General features: G+C 40.1%; 1 protein-coding gene across 1 annotated transcript in view; it reads right to left on the bottom strand.

The window, feature by feature from the left end:
- LOC150060818 (tRNA (32-2'-O)-methyltransferase regulator THADA-like) overlaps positions 1-25,871 on the bottom strand; it is a 241,115-nt gene that overhangs the window by 76,906 nt on the left and 138,338 nt on the right. Inside the window, exon 10 of the mRNA XM_090337046.1 lies at positions 10,419-10,534. Within this exon, the coding sequence (XP_090193172.1) occupies positions 10,419-10,534 (116 nt within the window). The remainder of the gene's footprint in view (positions 1-10,418; positions 10,535-25,871) is intronic.

The following is a 25,871-nucleotide window of genomic DNA, read 5'->3' as shown; positions in this document are numbered from 1 at the left end:
AAAACACTTCTTAACAGAAAGAACAGCGCAGGAGGAATTTCAATACCAAACTTTAGACTCTATTACAGAGCTATAATAATCAAAACAGCTTGGTACTGGCACAAGAATAGGCCAGAAGACCAGTGGAATAGAACTCAGGACCCAGATATTAAACCACAGACCTATGGCCACCTAATCTTTGATAAGGGAGCCAAAAAAATAGAATGGAAGAAAGACAGCCTCTTCAACAAGTGGTGCTGGCAGAACTGGTTAGCACCTGCAGAAAACTAAAGTTGGATCCTTCTTTGTCACCCTGCACTAGAATTAACTCCAAATGGATCAAAGACCTCGAGGTAAAAAGCGACACACTGAAAATTTTACAAGAAGGAATAAGAGATACACTAGGCCTCTTTGGCACAGGTAGAAACTTTCTTAATAAGGACCAAGAATCACAACGAATCAGAGAAAGGCTGGATAAGTGGGACTGCATTAAACTGCGGAGCTTTTGTATGGCAAAGGACATAGCTAGTAAATTAATTAGGAAGCCTACAGAATGGAAGAAGATCTTCACCAACCATATAACGGACAAAGACTTCATATCTAAAATATATCAACAGCTCAAAAAATTGAATCCCTCCAAAACTAATCTCCAAAGTAACAACCATCCCATTAAAAGATGGGCCAAAGACTTAAAGAGAGTCTTCTCTGAAGAAGAAACAAAAATGGCCTATAGACATATGAAGAAATGCTCAACATCTCTGGTCATAAAAGAAATGCAAATCAAAACAACTCTAAGATCCCACCTCACTCCAGTTAGAATGGCCAGGATCAAGAAAACTAATAACAACAGATGCTGGAGGGGATGTGGCCAGGAGGGATCACTACTACACTGTTGGTGGGAATGCAAACTCGTTCAACCACTATGGAAAGCAGTATGGCGGTTCCTCCAAAGTCTAAACATAGAGCTCCCCTATGACCCAGCAATTCCACTACTTGGCATTTACCCAATTGTCCAGAAACAAGGACATACTAAACCACTAGCACAACGATGTTCATTGCAGCACTATTTACCATAGCAAAGATATGGAACCAACCCAGATGTCCCTCAGCTGATGAGTGGATCAACAAGATGTGGTATTTATACACAATGGAATTCTATGCTGCTGTCAGAAAGAATGACATCGCCCCATTTGTTAGGAAATGGAAAGACTTAGAAAAAATCCTATTAAGTGAAGTAAGCCAGACTCAAAGGAACATAGGCCCAGGAGTCTTCCTCATTTGTCAAATTCAGTAGAAACCTTGGGCTCTCCTAGCAGAGACTTAAAATAGAACAAAATCTAGAGACATAAGGCCAAATAGTATGACACTAAATGTAAGGACCTCCAGGATAAAGAAACAAAAGCCATATAATGAGTGATTGTTGTCCTTAATGTACTATGTTATCTCTTATCTCTTTTGCTATCCCTTGGTTATATCATATTGTCCCAATATGATATATTTCACCTTGTTATCTGATATATGATATTTCACCTTGTTATCTGATATATTTTATGTGTGCTTAATTGGTTATTTGAAATTGGATAGGGAAGGGGGGAAATAAAAAAGAGCGGGGTGGGAGGTAGGGAAATGGGGACCATGTCATGAGAAAGGGTATCAATGTTTGTGAAGTAATACATCTCCTATCCGGTGAATATAATGTCACCCTTCTAATAATTACAATAAAAATAAGTTAAAAAATCATGAAAAAAAAGAAAAGCAAAGAGCTGATAGAATGTTACTAAGGAGTTTTTAGTTAACCACCACAAGAGAACAGAAATTTTGCTGGCAAATAAGAGAAGCCAGAAACCCTTAAACATTCCTCAGTGTATTTCATAAGCAAACAAGAGCCTCTCACCAATGTTGATCTGAGCTCATTTATTTCTTCTTTCAGTCTTGGATCAAGTCCACTTTCTTCTGGCCAATATTTAAGGGTTGCCACATCTGGCCTTTTATCCACTTTAGCATTGCTCTCCCAAACACAGCATATCTCCTTTGGTACTATCTCCCACAATATATTACATGTCTTGTTCACAAAATACCATCACACATGCTGACCACCATCTTGATATGTTATTTCCTCATCACTTTTGGTTTCCAAGTTTCCTCTCTATTCTAAAGTCCATCTCAAATACTTCCTTAGTCCACATTCTTTCCTGAATTCTTGTACTTCTATTTTTCTTTATTATTGGTTAATTATTTCACATGGATATTCTTTTTCTTGTATTAAGCTGGACAACTGACATCCTATGTGAGCTCTATTACACATGCCTAATGTACTTCCCATACTGCTGAGTTATATACTATGAGACCATTGGCAACAAAGGCTTTATAATCTCCTGCATTGTTCAATCAAAGAAAATTAACCTCAGCTCAGGTATTAATTAGATCTCATTTAGCCTTATATCTTCTCCTAGAATACTTCCTTGGCATCCAGCTCCCACAAGCATTTATTGCTCCTGTCTCAACTTTAACACATTTGGACTCATTATAGCATTTACTAAATTTGTACTTGCTTACAGTTAATTTAATTTGTAACTGTCTCATTTACATCATTCCTAAAACAGACACAGTGCCATTTATCTTTATGTTCCTCACTGTGCTATGTTGCCTTGTACTGTCTGTGCATATAAACTGGCTTTAATTCAGTGAGAATGGCTCAGTGAAGGTGTTGACTTATCCAAAAGATGGAACATGTTACCTGCTAAAAGGAAAAAAAATACCCCACTATACTAAGGTGCTACAAAATATTATGAGACATTTAGAGCCTTCACTTCTTTGCAAGTTAAGCAATGACAACATTGCTTAAAATTTCCAACAGTAACATTCCAACAACCCAACAGCTACAAGTAGAGGAAGACAGATACTTCTGAATCTTCTATTGAAGTAATAGGCTAAGGTTGTAGATTTCTATATTTAAAAGAAAAGGTATCAGCAATTGGAGCTTCATTCTTGGGGCGCAATTGTATAAAAGGACTATTTTTATTTTTTGCTGCAATGTGATGTTGGTCAACCTGCTCAAAGGTTCAGTTTAACACAGTGGTCACTTTTAAGTGCGTTTACTTAGACGAGTGTGCACAGCCCAGTCTGTCAAAGGAGTATGCTTCACACATGTGCGAAATTCATGTCTCAAACTTTAAAATTTGAAAAATTTGACATGGTGTTATCAAAAGGAATATTCAAAAAGAAATGTTTTGTACCTTATTCCATTGGTTTGGGTTGAAATGTGATAACTTGTAATGTTTGTTTCTGTTTCAAATAAATACAAACAATATCTCATCTGAAGACATCATGACCTTAAATATTTTTGAGAAGTCTGAAGAAAAGGGAACAAATGTTAACAGACGTGGCCATAAAATATAGCACCTTAATTTTCTTGCCAACTCAGGGTAACTTCAGATTCACTGATGGAGGAATTGAGAGGGTCCTAATGAGAGCTTTGCTTCCCCATAAAATCTGAAGGTTAAAAGAAAAACAATGATTCCCCCCCCCCCTCTCTCTCTTTTTTTCTCTCTCTCTGGTTTCTCTCCCCCCCCACCTCTCGGTTGGTGCTCATTGTTGGTTTTGAACTGAGGGCCTGGGGGCTATTCTTGAGCTTTATTGATCAAGGCTAGCCACTCTACCACTTGAGTCATAGCTCTACTTCCGACTTTTTTCATTGATCAATTGGAGATAAGAATCTTACGGGCTTTCCCGACTAGGCGGCCTTTAAACCACTATCTTCAGACCTTATCCTTTTGAGTAGCTAGAATTATAGGCATGAGCCATCACTCGGCATCTAGTAATCTCTCTTTTTCCTAAAATTAGAAAAAAGGGAAAGATACTATAGAAACATTTACTTTAGTGAGGGAAGAAGGGAAAGAGGAAAGGAAGGAGGAAAGAAAGGGAATAGAAAAGCAAGCAAGCAATGATAAAAAAGCAACATGTAAGTTTCAACAATGATTGGAAACTTGCTTTGTGCTAACCATCCTGTTAAAACTTGTGTCCCTTAAAATTTTGGCAGAAACTACAAATGACAATCTCAAAATGCCACATGATCATATATTTTAATAATTCTCCTACACTGGATTCATTTCAGTGGCCTGGAAAGAAAACAGAAACCTATCACGCGCTATCCCTGTCCCCCAAAGAAGACGCGCGACACAATGCTAGCTTAAGCAGGATCCTTTATTCTTCTCCTCCTCCCCGCTCCTTCCTCTCTCCAGGCCGCTATATACAGGCAGTGGGCCAATCAACTCATGCCAGCTCACTCAGGCCCTCCAGTCATGGCTTCACACGCCCCAGTCATGCACCCTTCATGCATCCGGCCACGCAGAGACCAGGCTTCCACTAACAATGGCAGCACTCCCCAAAATGGATGCCGGCCTTCATCCGGTCATGCGGCAGATATCCCTGAGTCACGCAGCCACCAGCACCGCAGGCCGCCCCACAGTGAGAGGGGGACGCGCGCCTCCAGGTCCCGCCACCACGCGGGAGGGGCCGGGCTCCCCACAGAAACCTGCAGCTTGAAGGACCTCTTTGCTGGGGAAGGGGTAGTACCTAAGGCAGAATGGTTTTGGGACTACGAGATAGGGAACAGTGGGAAAGTAGAATCAAACCCAAGCCCCAGTATTTCTGCCTACAAAGTATAGTCTCTTGTGTGAGTAAGTCTGGTGGTTAGAAAAATAAGTGCTGTATTCAGCTATTGTAAAGCTAAACAGAATCCTAAACCAGAACTTCAGCAGCTGGCCACAGATGCCTTAGGGAGATGCTGGGATTGCCACACAAAAAGCAAGCCCCATCTCTGTCTCTAATAAACGTATTTTCTTTACACACTTACATCTACAGGCCCTCAGGGGCCTACCACTCAGTTTAGGACAGACTAGTAAGAGAAAAAAGAAAGAGATGGGAGTGTGAATAAGGGTGAAAAGGAAAGAAGACAGGAAAACAGCTGGAAGTATGTGTCCTGGGGGACAGAGGAAGAGCTAAAGAGCAGAGAGGGGTATGAGGACAATGGACAGGAAAGCTGGATAGGAAGTAGATGGATCATCTAGGTTTGGTACCTAGAGTAACATTGGTACCTGAGCAAACATTGGCTTCCCTCGGCTCTCTCTTTATCAACACTATTTTATTTAAAAATCTCTTTCCAAGGTTGTTTTGAGACCTATTCTTGTATTGTTGAGAGCCTATTTTTTCCATTATACTATTTTTCCCCCACTGTACTATTTCAAAATGATAAATACCCACTGTATGCCAACATAGCACTGCCCTAGGCACTGATGCCACAGGGACTGTTATCCAGACTAGGGAATGTGGACTTTCCATAGGCATACCTGCTATCAAACAGTCTCTCAGTACAGGTCACACCTGATGGGTGGGAGTGAGGAGAGAATGCCGGGCAGATGCCTTGTCTCCTACCCTCTTCTGTAGTTTCAGACCACAGTTCTAAGACCCTGAGTATGAGGGCAAGTGAGTGGAGTTTTCCTACCTGGGGCTTGGACCATCACAGTGGCTGGCTCTCTGGCCCTTGCTCCTCAAGTACTATGTACTTGAACCTGCAGCAGTAAAGTCACCTGGAAGCTGGTTATATTACAAGAAAGAAAGAAAAGGCAGAAGAGCAGGCTCTCACCAGAGACAGTGAGTATCTTTAGTCTAATCAGATCCCCAGGCGATTAACATGCTTTTTTTTTGGTCAGTTGTGGGACCTGAACTCTGGGCCTAGGTGCTGTCCCTGAGCTCTTCAGCTCAAGGCTACCACCCTACCCCTTGAGCCACAGCACCACTTCTGGTTTACTGGTGGTTAATTGGAGATACGAGTCTCATGGCCTGTGTCTGGGCTGGCTTTGAACCTCAATCCTCAGATCTCAGCCTTCTGAGTAGCTAGGATTACAGGTGTGAGCCACCAGCGCCCAGTGTACCATAGTTTTAAATAAGAAGGCTAGAAAATACTTTTAATACTACCAAGTGAAAGAGAGGAACTCAAACTTATTGTACAAATAAAAAGGAAGTAACTATATTAAACTGTTAATACTAGCAGATTCCACTGGATTGTGGTAAGAATAGCCTTTTATTTCCTTTCTTCTAGGTTTTGTACTTGACTATTTTCTATGATAAGCATATATTACACTGACAAGAAAAAAAGTTTAGAATGAAACATGTTTGTTTTTGGAGAGCACATTTAGTATGAATAAATCGTATATTCAGTTCGCTGAATTTACTAGAAGGAATACCCAACATGCATTCACATATTTTGTGAGACTCTAGATGGCTAAATTCATTTCTGAAAAAATTTTAAGTTCATTCTAATAGTAATTCTAACTCTCAACTAAAGTACATAATTTTTTTTTAGTCTGACTTGACAGGACTTTTCCAAGCTCTTTCTATTTCAGTTAGGACTATGATGAAGTTGGAATTGATCAACAGCGAGGGCGGCAGACTGAGCCATCCTTAGGGACTGGGTTCAGTCTTCTTTCATGGCATTTACAGCCAGGCTTTCTAGGCTAGTAGCTCATCCTTATTTTCCCTAGTTTCTGGCTTAGGTCAGCTTAGTTTTCCTTCAGTAGTGGGTAAACTGCCTTAGCACCATGAGACAGTGAACTGGATTGAGGAAGGAGGAAGAGAGGGAAATGGGGAATGAAGGGACCTGAAGGATTAATGAGCTGATTTCCATAAAGGTTTTGACATCTTGAAATGAAAAGTGGCCTGTAAAGAGCAGAAGCCCAGTTCTGCTACCCATGCTGTGTTGCCAGTTAGCCATTCATCACCAAAAATTCCTCCCAAAACTCCATGACTACGGCTCAACCACCTCATATAAGTCCTTATTAATCTTGTAAAGTCAAAACACAAATACATGACAAAGATTTTCATGTACCCTCAATTTCAGAATCAAAATTTAAAAACAGAATTCATTATCCCATGGCTCCAATGAATTAAAAAAAATACTTCTTTGAGAACAAAAGGACAAATAAATAACACATCCATCAAAATTTTTTGTGCTTATTAGGCTGAATGAACTCAGTCTGGTAAACAAATAAATTACAGGAGGAAAAAGGTGCTAAAATGTAACCCAACTTTTTTTGTGGTAACATTAATTTTTTTAATAATAAAATGATACAGAAAATCCTTAGTGGGGGACCAGGAATGTAGCCTAGCAGTAGTGTTTGTCTAGCATACAAAAAATCCTGGGTTAAATTCCTTGGTATCACACACACAGAAAAAGCTGGAAGTGGTGCTGTGGCTCAAGTGACAGAGCACTAGCCTTGAGTAAAAGTGTCCAAGGACATGCCCAGGCTCTGGGTTCAAGCCCCAGAACTGGCAAAAAAAAAAAAAATTCTTAGTGGACTCAACAGAACATTTATTAATCTTTCATGTATAAATTATTAGTGATATAAAATAGCCTCTTTAGCAGTTAAATCCTTTTCTTCCTTTTTTTTTTTTTTGCCTGTCCTGGGGCTTGAATTCAGATTCTGTCCTTGAGCCTCTCTGTGTTCAAGGTTAGTACTCTACTACTATAGCCCATAGCATCACTTCTGGATCTTTCTGAGTAGTTTATTGGAGATAAGAGTCTGACAGACTTTCCTGTCCAGGTTGGCTTCGAACCTTGATGCTCAGATCTCAGCCTACTAAGTAGCTAGGATTACAGGCGTAAACCACCTAAATACTTTTCATTGTAACATTTTAAAGAGAAAGGCAGGGAGAAGGTTTGCTTTGAAAGGGGGACCACTAAGACCCCAAACGGGCTCATTTGAGCATGGATGTAATCTCCCTCAGAGCAGAAGACCTTCAGGAACAGGACAAATGTGGAGGAGGCTCAAGTTTCATCTATATTCAATCTTGTAACTTTCTACTGAAGATCTTTAGAGTTGTCATAACAGGAATACAGATAATAAAGAAAGACATACAAAGCTTTGGAAAGCATTGTACTTTGGGAACCTATTTTCTTTTCAAACTATTCGTGACTCTAAAATAATGCTGATTAACAGTTGTAAACTTATATTGGGGAGCTATATAGGAACCATCCATTGACAATTCACCAAGGGGAAAGTTCACACCTGGAAAGTAAGAGAGTGGACTGTACTAAAGACAGCAAAATGACTTTCCTGGACTCTAGGTAAAGAAGATAGAAATCGGGGTAGGGGTAGGGGGGAGGGAAATGGGGACCAAGACATGAGAAAGGGTATCAATGTATGTGAATTAATGCACCTTCTATCTGGCAAATATAATGTAACCCTTCTATTAATTACAATAAAAATATATGAAAAAAAGAAGAGAGAAATCCAGTGAATTATAGTGACTTAAGCCTTCACTTCCTACAGCTTTACCAGAATGATGATGGAAACATGGTCAGGCAATAGCAAGAAGGACCACAGAGGAGGTTTAGGAAGAACTGGAGGAATTCTCCAGCTAAAGAGGAGGCTGATGACATTGAAAGGCTATCAATGTTTGGACTGTTGCTCACTTTTTTTTTTTTTTTCAATCACATTCAAGAAGAAGGAATGGATTCAGAAGGCAGGACGGTAATAACTCCCTATGTACCCATGAAGAAGCAGTAAGCTAAAGGGAAGAAATTCCTTCCTTAAAAAAACTTCAAGAACTAGGGCTGGGAGTTTGGCCTAGTGGTACAGTGCTTACCTAGCATGTATGAAGACAGGGGCTCGATTCCTTGGTACCACATAACATAGAAAAAAAGCTGGAAGTGGTTCTGTGGCTCAAGTGATAGAGCTCTAGCCTTGAGAAAACTCAAGGACAGTGCTCAGGCCCTGAGTTCAAGCCCCAGGACTGGAACACACACACACACACACACACACACACAAAACTTGAAGAACTATAGTTAGAATTCTTGAGGCAGCCCTGGCTAGAAGTAGGGTTTCAAAACGATTATTTGTTGGAGAGCCCTGATTTCCTGCCTAGCAATCATCAGAAAGATGTGACCTATATACTCATAGACAGATTAGAGTATATATGTGAACACAAATCCCTGTTCTTCCAGAAATCATGGCCTGAGGAAGCTAAGAGAGTGAATGGTACTAGTCTCAGGGAGACAGTTCGTGGCAAAGCAACAGCTCTTCTCTAAATATAATAGGGGGGAAAATGGATGAAACATGACAAGCTTACCAAAATTTTATTGTCATTTCAGATACTAGGAAATTTTTCCTCAATATCTCTGTCCAAAGCTAAACGTGCTGACTCTACCACCACTTCCCCATTCCGCTATGTATCAGGTTATTCACCAATGGCTCCCCTCACCCACAGGTTTCCTTTAAGAGTTCTCATTATGGCCTCTGTTATTTCCTCAGTCTCTTTTTGTGTCATTTGGGGGACTGTTTCTCATTGCTCCCCAAAATTGCCAGACTACTTCATGTTACTATGAAAGTCTAGAATTCTATTATCTCTTGATGGCTGGTTCAATGTCAGCTCACCCTTACTCTCCTTCTGAGTCACTCCTGAATGACATGTACTTCTTATTACATTTGGCATATTGGGTGAAAATAATCTGCCCATACATCTTTATCACTACTTTCTCACTTCTTGAGCACCACTGCATCCCTATTTCTTCTAACAAAGGCTAGCATATAGCTTATTGTTCAACAATTAAGTTAAACTTATTTGTGGGCCTCATACTTCCCATACTTGATTTTCCATATAAAGTGAGGAGCCTAAGAGAAACACAATAAAAAAAGTAGAGTCCACTACATTAGATAACCAATATACTCACAATATAGCTTGAGCTATGATAAGGTAGCACATGGGACCCTCTGGACCTTCTCTGCTCCAAATGACAGAACATCCACAGTGAGGCCTTGCAAGGCCTCCAGTACAGATTTTGAATAGTGTAATAGTGTCACAGAGAAAACTCTCTATGAGACTTATTACAGGGAAAATTGTTTTTCTTCCTTTGTCTTTCGTGTTCTATATTCCATAATAAACAATACAGGTATCCAGCCTTCTTTGCCTTATTTTTTCAAGTTACCCATTTAGTCACCTAAAAACAGTCACTTTCAGCCTTCTTCCTGTCGATACTGTCTTTCAGTGCCTGCTCAAGCTGGGCGCCAATTTCTAATCACTGAGCTGTCACTGCTTCTAAGAATTTGTATCACATGACGGAGTCAATCACCATCTTTCATTGTTATAATGTCTAACACAGGGCTGGCACATAGCAGGAATTAATAAAAACCATCTGAATGGTGGGCAAATAAAAAGCCATATTACATGCCCCCCAGTAACTCAGAAGTTTTAGAAAAATTTGTCAAGAAAATATTTTTCTTTCTTTACCACAACTTCAAGTTCTAAAAGGATAAATATTACAAAAGTTGAGAAAACTTATGCCAACGATCCAAAACTCTTCACAACTAGAAACAGCAATTCTTGAATATATTGCTAACCTCTGATCGATAACTCCTTGCTTACATAGCATTTTAACATACCTCTTGGCCAGCCAGAGTTTGGATTTGGTACAAACAGTAATATCAGTCAGCTCCTGCAGAAAGTCTGAATTTGTTTTGTGTTTCGAGTCTGTGTAGGCTTGTAACAAACGAAAAACCTAAACCAAAAAAGAAAACAAAAAGCAACATCTTGATGTGAAAATGTATTTTTCTTAAGCACTCAGTTCATCTGTTTTAGGTTTCCTCAAAATATTCCCTTCAAAGAAAACAGACACCTATGCAAGGTGGCTGTAATCTCTGCAAAAGAAGCAGATGGAGGCACAGAAGATTGTAGTAGTGTACAAAAATCTATGGCTTCCACCCATATCTGTGCTCTGAATCCCCTAGCCTGTAACCAAACATTTGCTATAGCAGCTTATTAGTTAGAAGCAGCCTATGTAGTGATTTTAGCAAAGAAATGCAAACATCTTTGTGTTAGCAACCTCATAAGAGACTAAAAATGATCCTTTCAAAGTCAAAGTGTTTATACAGGAAAGATAGTCTGAGAGTCTTACACTGCTATACAAGTCTGGGTTCATGGGAACGGTGTTGGCTAAAAGAGTAGGTACATCTGTGCTTGAAATTACGAATACCAAGTGGTAATGTTTGTGACTTAGAAATTTTTTTTTTTTAAAGCAGCTTTCCCTTAGAGGTCAAAGTAGAATTGCTCCACTTCTTTTGTATCAATATTCAAAGGAGAAGGCAGTCTCTCTTTCTAGTGTTTATATTTAGAAAAATGGTCATGGTTCTAACAATGGAGTCCACGTGTTTCTGAGAAGAGCACAAATCTGAAATGCAGAATAAAAGAGAATGAGATGAATCCCTTTGACTAGAGCTCATCCCAAGGAAAAAGACATGTCACAGAAATTCTTATGTCTTAGTCTTCCCCCCGCCCCCACGCATTATATCTTTCAATGGAGCTTCAGATGATTCTTCTTGAGCAATCTGATTCAACTTTTTCTTTTCTTTCTTTCCTGATAGTAAGAGGCTGGGCTCACAGTAATCTGCAATCACCACCCTTAAACACATGGCAAGCACCTTCTGACTAAGGAATTGTAATGAATTTCGATTACTTTGCTATAACTAACTAAATAGAACTGATTATACAGGAGAATGTACATGGTCCCAATGTGGACACTGGAAATGGTTTCTCTCATAAAGGATCTATTATTCAGAAGCAACAGATCAGGATGTTGCTCTCTTGCCACATCCCCACAGTGACCCAAACCGCCCGGCATGGAGCCTGGAGTACTGGGTCTGGCTGGGGCTTCTGTACTTATGTGGTGACTGCCAGAGGAAAAATACCTCCCTCAGCCTCAATCGTCACTGTCCTGAAAAAGCTGGCAAAGTCACTGAGCCTTGGATTTCTTTTCTCCCCAGCTGCACGAAATCAACTACCAGGGCTTTTCATGGTGTCACAAGATCATAATTAATCAGCAGAAACCAGCAAAACACAAGATTTTGGAATTTACTTGTAAAGCTGTGAGATTTTCAAATGCTTCTCATTTAGAAGCAATCACTTCAAAAATAACTCCTGATGGATGTTTAAACTTAGTCCTATATTTGTTCACCTTGCTTGGCAAAAACAAGATTGTTTTTGAAACGCTTGGTAGCTCTGGTTTATGAAAATCAGCCTACAGGTCCATCAATTCTGTCACCCTGGGTACAAACCAGACAACAATTGTAATCCTAGTTATTCACCAGGGACAGAGAGTGATCTGTTTACATGAAAGAAATGAAGAGAGAGGTTCACGTAGAAAAACTGATGGAAATAAGCAACTAGAGGAAACAGAGAGCAATGGAAATGAATCATGGAGTCAGAGAAGTCAAGGAAAAAATGAAATAGGGAAGGAGAAGGAAGAGATAAGACAGAAAAAGGAAAAGGAATTTATGAAACAGGCAAGTGTTTTTGCAATCTTTTTTCTTAAGACAGTTAAAGAATTGGAAAACACAACCACTCTCACATGACTCTGAAGACAGCTGGACCAATGAAAAAGAGGTCATACTTTGGTGTACAGCCAAGTCTCTGAATCCATGGTCAGGCCAAGGCTCCCCAGGCAGCTCCCAGGAAGGTTCATTTGTCCCACAGCTCTTAAGGCTGGCAGAAGCAAAGTGACTACTTTCTCTTTCTCTCTTGCCTAAAGTTCTTATCTAGAAGAACTCCTAGGCCAAGAGTTCAGTTGGGCCCAGGGCTGCTCTAATTTATAAACAGCCTGCACCAAGTGAGAGAGAATCCAAAGCTGTCAGATCTGAGGAGGGCAATTAACAGACATGAAAACTCTGAGAAATTTGGTGTCATTTTAGGTGTCTTGAATGTGTAACCGGATTCAAACATTCAGTCAACAAATATTTATTAAGCAACTGTTCTTACAAGGTTCTGTCCAAGAGGCTGCATCAGGGACAGTTTCTGCTGTCCTCCAGTTTAAACTCTAGACCTGAACAAATGGAAAATCAACATCTTCCCGGCACTACCTGGATGGGATGTATTACCTGTTACGGCTACATTTCCATCACTTGCCTGAGCATGCCTGACCTCACCTTTACAAAGTCTGGGGCATAGTAGGAACTTAGCAACTTGTGAAACAGATGTTGGTATATCATGCCTCTCCCTATATGAACTCTTTCAGGACACCTCCTCATAGGTTCAATGAGCTGCTATAGTTAGCAACACTGAGTGAAGACATAGAAGTGAAATTCCTCATCTGAAGGGGAAGATTAATAGTAAGAACCTAGCCACATGGGAGAGAGCAGAAAGAATACATCTACTAGTTGGCATATAGTAGGCACTAGATAAAAATGAGCCAAGCACAGCTGGCTCATGCCTATAATCCTAGCTACCCAAGAGGTTGAGATTTGAGGATCAAGGGTCAAAGCCAACCCTGGGCAACAAAAGGGTAAGATTCTTATCTCTAATTAACCTCTAGAAAATGGGAGGTAGGGCTTGGGCTCAGGGTTGAGAGGTAGCCTTGAGCTGAAGAGATCAGAGACAGTACCTAGGCTGAGTTCAAGCCCCATGGCCCACCAAAAAAAAAGTGAGTGTGTTGTCTGTTCCTTCCCTCCCACCCCAGGCTAAATATAGGCAGAGAAGGCTCTACAGAAAGATTGATATTAATAGTTGGCCTTGAAAAGAATCAAGGGAAGAGAAGGCATACAGGAGAAACTGAATTTTAAAAAGATGTTAAAATGGCATTAAATATAATCCTGGACCATGGTTCAAAGCCAGCAGGAAAGACCAAGGGATTCTTATCTCTAGTCACCAAAAAGTCCTTTGGCTCAAGTAATAAAGACTAGCCTTGAGAAAAAAGGCCCAGAGACAGCATCCAGGTAAAGCTCCAGGACTGGCATTAGGAAAAAAAAAATCAACCTTAGTATAAACTATGGAGTTTAATTAATAATGATGTGTTGATACTGATTCGTTAATTACAACAAATGTACCATGCTAATGGAGACATTAATAATAGGGAGAAAATTGGTAGAAAGGCAAAGAAGAGAAATACATGGGAGCCCTCTTGTACTACCAATTCAGTTTTTCTGTACAATGAAAACTGTTCAAGTTAGTCTACAACTATAACTATACACACACACACACACACACACACACACACACACACACGGGGCAAATAGTCCTTTATGACAAAAAGCATAGCCAGGGTGTCCTCAAGGTAGTGGAGTCAGTCTAAGAATAATCTTAAAGGATCAGTAGTCTGTGACTAAAGAGGGGCTGCTGAGGTTCTGTTTGACCCACATAGCCCTCCTCCTCTCCCCACTCCCCCTTCCCCTGTCCTTCTCCCCCTATTGCTCCTTCTCCTTCTTCTTAATTTCTGTTAGCCCCAGAGTTTGAATTCACAGCCTACATGCTGTCCCTGAGCCTTTTTACTCAAAGCTAGCATTCTGCCATTTTGAGCCAAGCACAATTTCTGGTTTTCTGGTGGTGAATTTGAGATAAGTATATGGACTTTCTTACCCATTCTTGCTTCAAACTACAATCCTCAGATATTAGTCTTGTTTTCACCCCACATTGCTCCAATCTCCCAGCTAGGTCAATGTCTGAGTAGGCAGGATTACAAGTGTGAGCTACTAGGGCCTGTCTCTCTTTTTTAGTTGTGTTGTTGGTACTGTGGCTTGAACTCATGGCCTCTCACTCTCATGTGGCTATTTTGCTCACAACTGGTGCACTAACATTTAAGCCACATTTCTACTTCTGGCATCTTAATGACTAATTGGAATTAAGAGTTTCAAGATTTTGAGTGCCTGGGCTGGTTGTGAACTGTGATTTTCAGATCTGACTCTCTTGAGTCGCTACAATTATAGGCATGAGCCACTGGCATGTAGCTTCTATGTAGTTCTTTTATTAGTATCAATATTTGTGAGTTAAGCAATAAATGGCACATCAAAATCACCCCTATTTCCAATTTCTTTGGAAAAGTCAGAAGATCCAGTTATCTCAGGCCTACCTACCTGCTGAACAACAGTCCCATGACTCCAGCTGAGCAACAGCAGCTAGTTCTGAGATAGTAGAAGTCCTCTCCAGCCCACCTCATTCACACTGCTGCCTGAGTACCAATGCCACTCGCCACTGCTCTTCTTTTAACTTTTTCAAGGTCAAGAGGAAAATGAAATATTTACTAATCTTAAATCTCTTATCAGAAGTTTGAAAGTAGAGGATGGACAAAAAGAACCACAGGTATATACCATCCCTCTTGATTTGCTTGCCTGCAGGATCTGACTGTGTGACTCCCCCCATCCCACTCTAAATTTTATCATGAGTGGAATAAAGAAGGAAAGGTCCATTTGAGAAGCACAATGGGGGCCAAAAGGACAGGGTGTGTTAACTGCTGTAGACTTAGAGCTGAACATCAGGAAACAGACTCAACTTGCACAGATGGTGACTAAAGTGACATCTTTCAAGAGCAGGATTATATAAGAGAATCAAAGTAGCTCTGAGAATGAGGGAGACCATTTAATGAGCTTGGGCTTAACATCTCATTTAATGCGGTAAAGGTTGGGAACATCTATGTGATGTTTACTTTGGCTAGGGTAATTTGTGGAGCAAAACAGGAGTTCTTGAGATTAAAGGGCACTCAATAATCACACTGGGACAATCAGTTGGAGGGGGACTCAAATGTTACCAGCAGAAGAAACAGAAGAAAGCTTTGTTGTCTTAAGATAGTTATATACTAGTCAGAAACAGACTGAAAGCACACAGGAGTCAACCAAAGACAACTAATAGCAATGGGGCAGGCAGCCGTCCTGGGGAAGGGTATACTGCTCCTGGCACCACTGGGGAGCAGAGACTGTTGTGTAGGAGAGACCAGGGAATAGACTGGATTTCTTGCCCTTAAGACACAAGCCTTAATGAAACTCCACTTGGAAAACCTGGATGTAGTTATCCTTTGACCTGCTACTCTAAACACAGAGAGACTGTGGGGAGAGGTTATTTAATGGGGTTCAAGCATCTGTGCAAAGGATGGGGTCCATCTGGGCAGCTCAGAATTTTAAAAGCAACTCTACAGAGCAAATGCAATGCTCTTTGAATAAATGCCACAGGGCCTAAAAAGACTTCCCTGAAAAAACTTGCAGTGCACCAGTAAAATGTCTGGTTTACCCTGCTGGACTAAAATAGGGACTTGTGTTAGACAAGATCAAGATGATATACGGCTGTTTGGGAATGCAACACTGAGATGGGTTTTCCTCTTCACCAAGCATGGTTTCCAGGCAAATTTCCCTACATAAAAAAAACAGCAGCTGAGCTCCAGAAGCCAGCAGGATCCAGCAATAACAGGAGAGGATTGAGCAGGCCCTGAGAAGGGCCAACTCCAGTAAAAACAGAGATGCTCATTTCAGAGACAAATATTATAACCATGAATAATGCCAAACTCTGAAGATCCACAAATTCTACTCATGCTTGCAACTGGACTTTCTTAAAAACAAATTTGATCTTTTTCTTTTTGCAACATGCAGGCTATGAGATGAACATTTCTAATTCAGCCAAGTATAAAATTTCTGTATCTGCCATTCTGCCTTGTCTTCACCCCACATTGCTCCAACCTCCCAGCTAGGTCAGTGTCACATTTTTCCAAGCTCAGTGTTTACAAAGGATTTTATTTCAGTTGGTAAAACATCTGTATTTTTTCAGGGACTTAAATAAATGATCTATGCCGGGAATGTACAGTATAGGGTGATGTCAGGCTCCCTTTTTTTTTTTCCTCGACTCACTGAGCAGAACAGGCAAACATTGTTTCAGCCTGTAGCTGGGAATGTCAGTATTTATCCTGTCGACTTAATTCATACAAACAGAATGAAAGCCAGGCAGGCAGGCAGGCAGGCAGGCAGACAGGCAGGCAGGCAGAAGTATTTTATGGCTTTGCTGAAAATAGGGGAAGGGTGGTGAGGGGAATGGCTGAAGGAGAAATCTAAACTTTCTAATTCACAGAAACATACCTCATCACATAACTGCTGGAAAGCAGATGTAGCAAAAAAAAAAAAATAACAGGCTGATTGTGTTTGTGTGTGTACGGGGGAACAGGATGGAAAAACAAGACAGAAAAACTCTCTAATTTTATATCATTTCAGTCGCAACTAGGATTGGGATCTGGTGCGGGGTTTTATTGTTGTTGTTTTTGCATACTAGTTGGAACCCCAAGTAGATCATAGCTCTTGGAAGCACCTCTCTTGCTGCTGACGTTACAAAACAGTGCACTGAGCTGTTGGGCACATAATAATAGTGCAACTCAATGCACTATTTCACAGACAATCCTACTGTAACTATCTTTGGAGGTCAGTGTGAGCTTGAGGCTGGACTTTAAGACACCCAAGCTTCCCAGCCTAGTCAGTCTGCAGAAGGGCTTTGTTGGGCATGGACCAGACACCAGGGACCCTTTACTAGAGGGAAGACCAGAAAGCATTTCAAGTGGTTGTTCCCCAAACCACAACTTTTATCAAGTGAGAAAGAGTCTCCAAAGGTAGTTCTACTATGCTATGCGTGATTTCTGCCAGGAAGTGTCACTAATTACAGGTATAATTACTTTCCAGTTGACTCTGGTTTGGAAACATGCCATGAATAGCTTTAAGAACTAAACCTGTATAAAAGTGAACTTGGAGTTCACTTTGTGTTTTGGAATTCACCTTCCCTTTCTAGAACCTCTTACTGTTGTATTCAGGAACCGAAAGACCTTGCACTTAGACAATAAAAGCAACTACAGCATCAGATTTCTCTCTTCAATATGTATTAGACACATGGCAATCAAAAGTTTTCCTAAAGCCAAGTTCTGAGGATATTGGCCCCAAGTTCAAAATCTATCAGTGACTTTCAACCTCTTCAAGAATCTGCTGAGCACCAGAAGTTCAACCTATCATTCTAGTTTCACTTCCTCCTTCCTCCAATTCACAAACAAATTCTGTGGTCATAAGGTGATGTCTCACTGCTGACATTCCAACAAGTGCTTCTCTGTCCGTTGTATTCTTTCCACTTATCCCCCTACTCTCTTCAACTCCGATTAGGAAAAAGCCCATTATATTACAACACAAACTCAAACATAAAACTCTCCCATAAAAACCTTTTGTTAGCTTTTTTTTTTTTTTTTACCAGTCCTGGGCTTGAGCTCAGGGCCTGAGCACTGTCCTTGGACTTTCTCAAGGCTAGAGCTCCACCACTTGAGCCTTAGCACCATTTCCGGCTTTTTTCTATGTATGTGGTACCGAGGAATTGAACCGGGGTCTTCGTGCATGCTAGGCAAGCACTCTACCACTAGGCCAAACTCCCAGCCCCCTTTTGTTAGCTTTAATCTACTGTTCCACATCTCACTTTAAGACTTTCTTTTCCTGCTCCATATCACAATAGTTCCTTCACCTGGCTATTTTAAAACCATTGCTTTTTTTTGGGGGGGGGGGTGGAAGCAGAGATGAAACCATGAATTTTGCATGCTAGGTAAGTGATTTACCATTGAACCATATCCCTTGGTCTTTATTTTTTTTAACTCTGTAATCATGGTCATCAATCTATGATCTCCTTTCTTAGAAATCTCTTTGAAATGAAAGACTATGTCCTGTTATTCTCTGCAGCTCCTTAGGGTCTCAAGAACTTGGAATTTTATCTTGAGGAGAAGAGGATTCAATAAATTGTGAGACTGATTGAATCCTACCACAGTTCTTTACTAGACTTAGCAGGAGCTAAGATGCTAAATAAAAACCAACTTTCTAAACACTCCCTGACTAAAGGGGTCAAAGGGAAATAGTTAACAAGAAGATGAATATTCATTTGTCTTAGATTATCTCAGGCTTGTTGCTCTGAGATTCACGATACAATAAATTGTTCACAATATCAAGGACTACCCCTCCCCCCGCCCCACCATGTAAGAGTAAGGTTTAAAAGGTGATGTCAAAAGTAGTACATCTTAGGGCGAAATGTACTGGAGAAAATATAGCACTCCAGGAAACAAAGACAGAGGAAGCTGATGGAAGGCTAGTGCCTCCTCCGTTTCCAGCAAAGAACATGTGATCCTACCTTAAAAACAAAAAAACCCGCTGACAGCTCAAACAGTAAAGTAATGGTCTATTAAACACAGATCCTGAGTTCAAATTCCCAGACCATCAAAACAACCTTAGCTAAGCACTAGTGGCTCGCACCTGTTATTGTAGCTACTCAGGAGGCTGAGATCTGAAAATCACAGTTCAAAGCCAGCCCCTGCACCAAAGTCCGTGAGATTCTTTTTTTTTTTTTTGCCAGTCCTGGGCTTGAGCTCAGGGCCTGAGCACTGTCCTTGGATTTTCTCAAGGCTAGAGCTCTACCACTTGAGCCTCAGCACCACTTCCGGCTTTTTTCTATGTATGTGGTATTGAGGAATCGAACCCGGGTCTTCATGCATGCTAGGCAAGCACTTTAACCACTAGGCCAAACTCCCAGCCCCTCTGTGAGATTCTTATCTCTAGTTAACCACCAGAAAACTGGAAGTGGTACTGTGGTTCAAGTGGTAGAGCACTAGCCTTGAGTTGAATAGCTCAGGGACAGGGCCCAGGCCCAGAGTTCAAGTCCCACGACCAACCAAAAAACAACCTGATTAATAAAATGGTTGCCCCTATGCACAACACCTTAGTAATAACAATAAAATTCAATTAAAAGGTAGTTAATCTTATTATTGTTATTATTTTTTGCCAGTCGTGGGGCTTGAATTCAGGGCTTGGGCATTGTCCTTGAACTTTTTCTCAAGGCTAGAGCTCTACCACTTGAGCCACAGTACCACTTCAAGCTTTTTTCTATGTATATGGTACTGAGTAACTGAACCCGGGCCTTTACGCATGCTAGGCAAGCACTCTACCACTAGCCTAAACTCCCGGCCCAGTTAATCTTATTTTTAATACCTCTCTCCAATAATAACAAAAATCTGAAAGGCAGCTAAGAATGGTGATACACACTTATAATCTTAGCACTCTGGAACAAAGACACAGTTAAAACTATTTTGGACTGCATATCAAGACCTTCCTTCAATTCTCCCTGCCAAAACAAAAGTGGTCAATCTTAACAAAATCTACAAATGAAGGTTTACATGTAAAGAAGAGTTTCTAACTTGCATTTCTGAGAAGCTATGAATAACAATTTTTAAAGTTACATGGTGCCTAGCAAAGCAGTAGAACTTTTGCTTAGCAAGCTGAAGGCCAACAGTTCCAACCTCAGTACTGTAAAAACAATAACAAAACAAATGAACAACAACCAAAAAAACACATAAGTTCATTTGTTTGCAAACAAGTCTTTTCTATTCCTGAGAAGAACTTTTATCTTTTCTGCAGATCTTTAACTACTGGACTTTCCTTAGGTAGTAAAATGTATAAACTACAAAGATTAAATGAATAAAGGGAGAGGTTATGATTTAGTGCACAAAATAAGATAAGTATACAACTGAAGTTCAAGGTAGAAAAAAGTGCTCTAGCATTTGGATTGCAAGTGGTATCTACTAAGATAGAGCAGAAGGTCCAGAAATAAAGTTGCTAGAAATTTTGCTTATGAAAATTGAGTATAGAAGACTGGCACGGTGGCTCAAGCCTATAATCCTAGCTACTTAGGAGGCTGAGATCTGAGGATTGCGTTTCAAAGCCACCTCTGGCATAAAAGTCCATGAGACTTATCTCCAACTAACCACCAGAAAACCGGAAGTGGTGCTGTGGCTCAAGGAGTAAGACAGTAGACTTGAGCTGAAGAGGTCAAGGACAGCACCCAGGCCCAGAGTTCAAGTCCCACAATCGAACAAAAAAAAAAAAAAAAGAAAATTGAGTAGAGGATAAAAATGACATTTAAACAGAAAATAAAAGACTGATACACTCAGTGAATGGTATTAAAGAAACTAGTCCCATAGGAAATAATAGTAATTTTCCCCTGAAATAAATTCCAGATAAACAACAGAATCTAATCAATCTAATCTAATTTAATAAGGAAACTATAAAAAGGCTAAAAGAAAATGGGAAACTTTTATAATATTTAGGTAATAATGAGCTTTCTTAAAAAAAAACTAAAGAATGAAAAGACATAAATATATCAATACAAAAACAGAAAACCCGGGGCCAGGAGTTTGGCCTAGTGGTTAAAGTGCTTGCCTAGCATGCATGAAGACCTGGGTTCGATTCCTCGATACCACATACATAGATAAAAGCCAGAAGTGGTGCTGAGGCTCAAGTGGTAGAGCTCTAGCCTTGAGAAAGTCCAAGGACAGTGCTCAGGCCCTGAGCTCAAGCCCAGGACTGGCAAAAAAAAAAAAAAAAAAAACAGAAAACCTTAGCAAAAACTAAGAATATTGAAAAATAAAAGCAAAGCCAGGGTAAAATATTTTTTAATTCCTCTATCCGAAACAAAAATGAAAGTGGCTGCATTAAATATGGCAGTGATTCCAAAACTTTCTCAATTCATGGTATTTTTACTGACTTAATGTTTTCATGGTGCCCCAAGAATAAAGGAAATACCTCCAATGCATACACATTTATGCCCTAACAACTTGGTTATTGAAAAGGAAATAACACACATAAGTTGAAAGTACTTGTATATATTACTTCATTCTTGAATAACCACAATTCTTATTAACAGAATGTATGAAATATGTGGATACTTTACAACTTCCCAAGCTACTGGACTTTGCCAGTCTTGGGTCTGCTTGACATTTTTCATGGCACTTGATTTTAAATGCAGCAACTACGTTGCTCAGCTTTGCAAAGATTTAATATCATCAAAAGGAATGTAGTCGGGGCTAATGTTGATAACTGTTACTTTGGGCTAGCAGTTCACATAACGTCTGCCAGATGGCAAGTATCATCGTACTTCTTCCCAATTTAAAAGTCCTATGTCTTGGCAAATACTTTGGGGACTGTAAATATTTAGCAAAGAATATAAACAAACAACTCATAAATGAAATATAGATAGCTAATAAACATGAGAAAATGTTTAATTCCATTATTATTTAAAGAAGTGCACTAAAACAATGTGTTTTGAAAGAGAAGAATTTGGCACAGAATATTTTGAACAGTAAGACTCAGTTAACAACTGGGTAAGAAAATAAACGTTCCACTCTATTATTGGTGGGAACTGTCACAACCCTTTTGGAGGGGAACCAGCAAAACCATGTGTTGCACATACAATGTATTATTCTATAAAACAGTGACCCAACAGAACTGGAGAAGGCAACTCCACGCTTCGTCGAGTAATTGCTATCAAAATGGAAACTAGGACTGGGGCATGGTGTAAGTGGGACAACTCATACCCACTCTGCATGAGGCCCTGAGTTCAATTTCAATATGTTGTAATGATCCACCCCTTTTCCCCCACAAAAAAAAAGAAAATGGAAAACAAGATTCTTGAATCTTGCAATGTTACTTCTAAAAGTTTATTTTGCTGACATACTTCTAGGTTTAGGCAAAGATATGGATGCTCAAAGGTGGCCTTTAGAAGTACTGGTCATAATGAAAAAGTTTAGAAATGGCCAACACAAAACCAGCTGAAAATGTTTGGAATATTCCTATAAGCACTCTGCCACACTAGGCAAATTGTACTGTCTAAAAAAATGTTGCAACCAGGTACCAGTGGCACACAGTTGTAATTCTAGCTACTCGTAAGATCTGAGAATTGTGGTTCAAAGCCAGCCAGGGCTTTTCTGAATCTCTTACCGCCAATTAACCAGAAAAAAGCCTGAAGCAGAAGTGTGTGTCTCAAATAGTAGAGGGCCAGTCTTGGATGAAAAAGCTAAAAGGGAATATGAGGACTTAAGTCCTCATACTAGTTCCAGTACTAGTATTTAAAATTGCTGAAGATATATTTGAACTTAATTGGAAATATCTTTAACTCATACTGTAATGTGAAAGGAAGCTGCAAAGATGCTACTATCCCATTAAAAAAAAATTTTTTTTTTGCCAGTCCTGGGCTTGGACTCAGGGCCTGAGCTTTGTCCTTGGGTTTTCTCAAGGATAGAGCTCTACCATTTGAGCCTCAGCACCACTTCCGACTTTTTTCTATGTATATGGTACTGAGGATTCGAACCTGGGTCTTCCTGCATGCTAGGCAAGCATTCTACCACTAAGCAAAACTCCCAGCCCCTACTATCCTATTTTTATTGGTACTAAATTGTTAATAGTGGGGGAAGGAGATTTTTACATTCAAGTATGCATATTTCTCTAACTTAGCTTTACAGTAAGAATTAATTCTTTTTCTTTTACAAATACAGATTCATTTTATTTGTAAAAATAATAGTCAATGTACCTTTGACTCCATAGTGACAACTTATATAACTATAGGATTGTATCAAAACTAGAAAATAGCCAGGTGCCAATGGCTCACAACTGTAACCTAGCTTCTTAGGAGGCTGAGATCTAAGGATTGCTGTTCAAAGCCAGCCCAGGTAGGGAAGTCCATGAAACTCTTATCTCCAATTAACTACCACCAGCAAAAAAAATCCAGAAGTGAACCTGTGGCTCAAATGATAGAACACTAGCCTTGAGCATAAAGGCTCGTGTAGGGAAGGGATTCTGTTATATATATGGATGTGCATAATCACTGTCACATTAAGATACACCATAACCCTATCATTACAAAGGAAGAGAAAATTAATTTTGAAGTCAAGGGAAATAAAGCCTAAATGTTCTGTGTATTCTGCAATTCCACACTCAAATATAGTATGGAAAGATCTTATGACATTCTCAAAGCTTGGGTTTCCTTTCTCTTCTTCTCTCTCTCTCTCTCTCCTCTCCCTTCCTCTCTCCCTCCTTCCTTCTCTCTTCTTTCCTTTCTTCCTTTTTTTTGAAACACCTTAAATTTGCTATGTAACTGGGGCTGGCCTGGAGTTCATGATCCTCCTGCCTCAACTTCCTCAGTACTGAACTTACAGGTATATGCTACCATGCCCACCTACTAGTCTCACCTTTGATTTTCCAGTTCCATGCCTAACGAGGCTGGAAGGGCAGGTCAGCGAAGCCCACTGAGAGGAGAAACAGTATTACCATTCACAGAGAGCTATAATGGCATTTCCAAAATTGTCTCTTCAGCAATTAAGGCCAAAGAAACTGGCTATTACATTCATCTATACCTCTTAATTTGCCTTATTTAAAAAAAAAAGTCTGGGAGCCAGACACAGTGGCTCACACCTATAATCCTAGCTAGTCAGGAGGCTGAGATCTGAGGATCATGGTTCAAAGCCAGCCTGGGCACTAAACTCCTCAAGTCTGTGAGACTCTTATGTCCAATTAACCACCAGAAAACTGGAAGTGACACTGTGGCTCTAGGGGTAGGGTGGTAGCCTTGAGCTGAAGAGCTCAGGGACAGTACTCAGGCCTAGAGTTCAAGCCCCACAACGGACAAAAAAAAAAAAAAAAAAAAAAAGATTCTGAATCTCAGATAAATTTAGTGTTCAGCAACTAGTCTTCATGTTGGTCTTAAGAACTTTTCTACTGCCTAGCAAATCCGATCCTGGGTCACAGGCAGCCTCAGGAGTTTACTGGCTTCCCATGTCCTATGCTAACAAAGACTCCTCTTCTTGAAAAATGAAGATGGAGTTTTGTTTTTATTCTTTTAGTTGCAGCTTATTTTAAAGGTCATCAAAGTAAACAAAAGGAAAAGACTGAATCTTTAAAAGTCAAAAAGTGACAACTGTTTACAAAGTGACTGTTTATATTTTCACATGGAGGAAGGAAGCCCCTCGGACTGGGGGTTTGGGTGGTTCTCCTTCTCCCCTAGTTGTTTGTTCATTTGCCACTCACTACCTCCAGCAGAGAGAACTGGGAACATCTGGTGCATTCATTTTATGCAGAATTATTAAGGTCTACTGGAAAACTGGGGCTTGTGAAATAAACCAGGCAGTGTCTCAAGAGAAGGTTTGTGTAGCTCTTTTATTGGTACCTGTGTTTCTGACAACCCCACAGAGCCAGGTGTAGTATCCATTCATACAGACAGGCTGCAAGAAGGTCTTTCCAAATCCTGATCTCAGTTTCCTTACAGGGTACTGTTCAGAGAAGAGTGATTTTTCTGAGTTCTAACTGAAGCAGAGCCAGTGAGCCTCCTCTGATTCCTGAGAGTGATCAAAAATCCCTTACTCAGGGATTTTCTTGGCTGAGCTGACAACGAACTAAGGATGATTATCGTGTATGAGCTTTGAATTGGAACTGATATCTGTTACTAGGCATATTCCATGATAACGAGACCTGGATGGTATTAAAATAGCCACCTAAGATATCTTTTACATGAATGCTGCACAAATTAATCAAAGTCTCAGTCTATTACAAAAACTTTATACCTAATCTACTCACCCATTAAGGCTTGGCCCAACAACTCCCTTTGTGAAGTTCTGACAAAGCCAGGTCACAGCAATCTCTCCATTCCCTGGTTACACAGCATTTATTAACTGAACTACTCATCTGGCACCTAAAAAATGTTGCCTTGACTGTTATTTATCTTTTTATGTAAACCATGTTGTTTTATCTCCTACAGAGCCTTGTTAGAGTGCAAATGTTTGTTGATTTGATTTTAAGTTTAAGGCAATTATCATGCTCACTGAGATAAACAGTACTTGCAAAGCCATGGTTAACAATGAAAGAAAACAGCAAGACAAATGAATGAGTGGAAGAGGTAAGATGACCAATGAATGACAAGTCCTCAAGACCCGGATATGCTTGAGTACTGATCCATCAGCCTGTTATTCCTGGCCTCCTGACAGGTCACAATATTAACATGAATTAATTAACCCTAGAACTCATCCTGAAAGAAATCCATGATCTTTCCTCTAATCTCTGAAGCCATTCTTCCAGAAGCCAAGTTATTTGTTGAATGAACAGCTAAAAGAAATAATGACTAGGCTACAGCCCACACAACAAGCCTTACTCCATGTTGGCCCTTCCTCTTTCCCTATATTGTTGGGAAGGCCAAGAGGACCAAATACAGGAAAATTCAAAGTTGTAGATTTTTTCCCTACAGTGAACCCCATAGCCAATTATTGA

This window comes from Megascapheus bottae, chromosome 7, assembly GCF_031878675.1.
Source record: "Megascapheus bottae isolate mThoBot1 chromosome 7, mThoBot2.hap1, whole genome shotgun sequence".
NCBI lineage: Eukaryota > Metazoa > Chordata > Mammalia > Rodentia > Geomyidae > Megascapheus > Megascapheus bottae.
The sequence above is the reverse complement of the archived record's forward strand: the minus strand, read 5'-3'. Positions and strand labels throughout refer to the sequence as shown.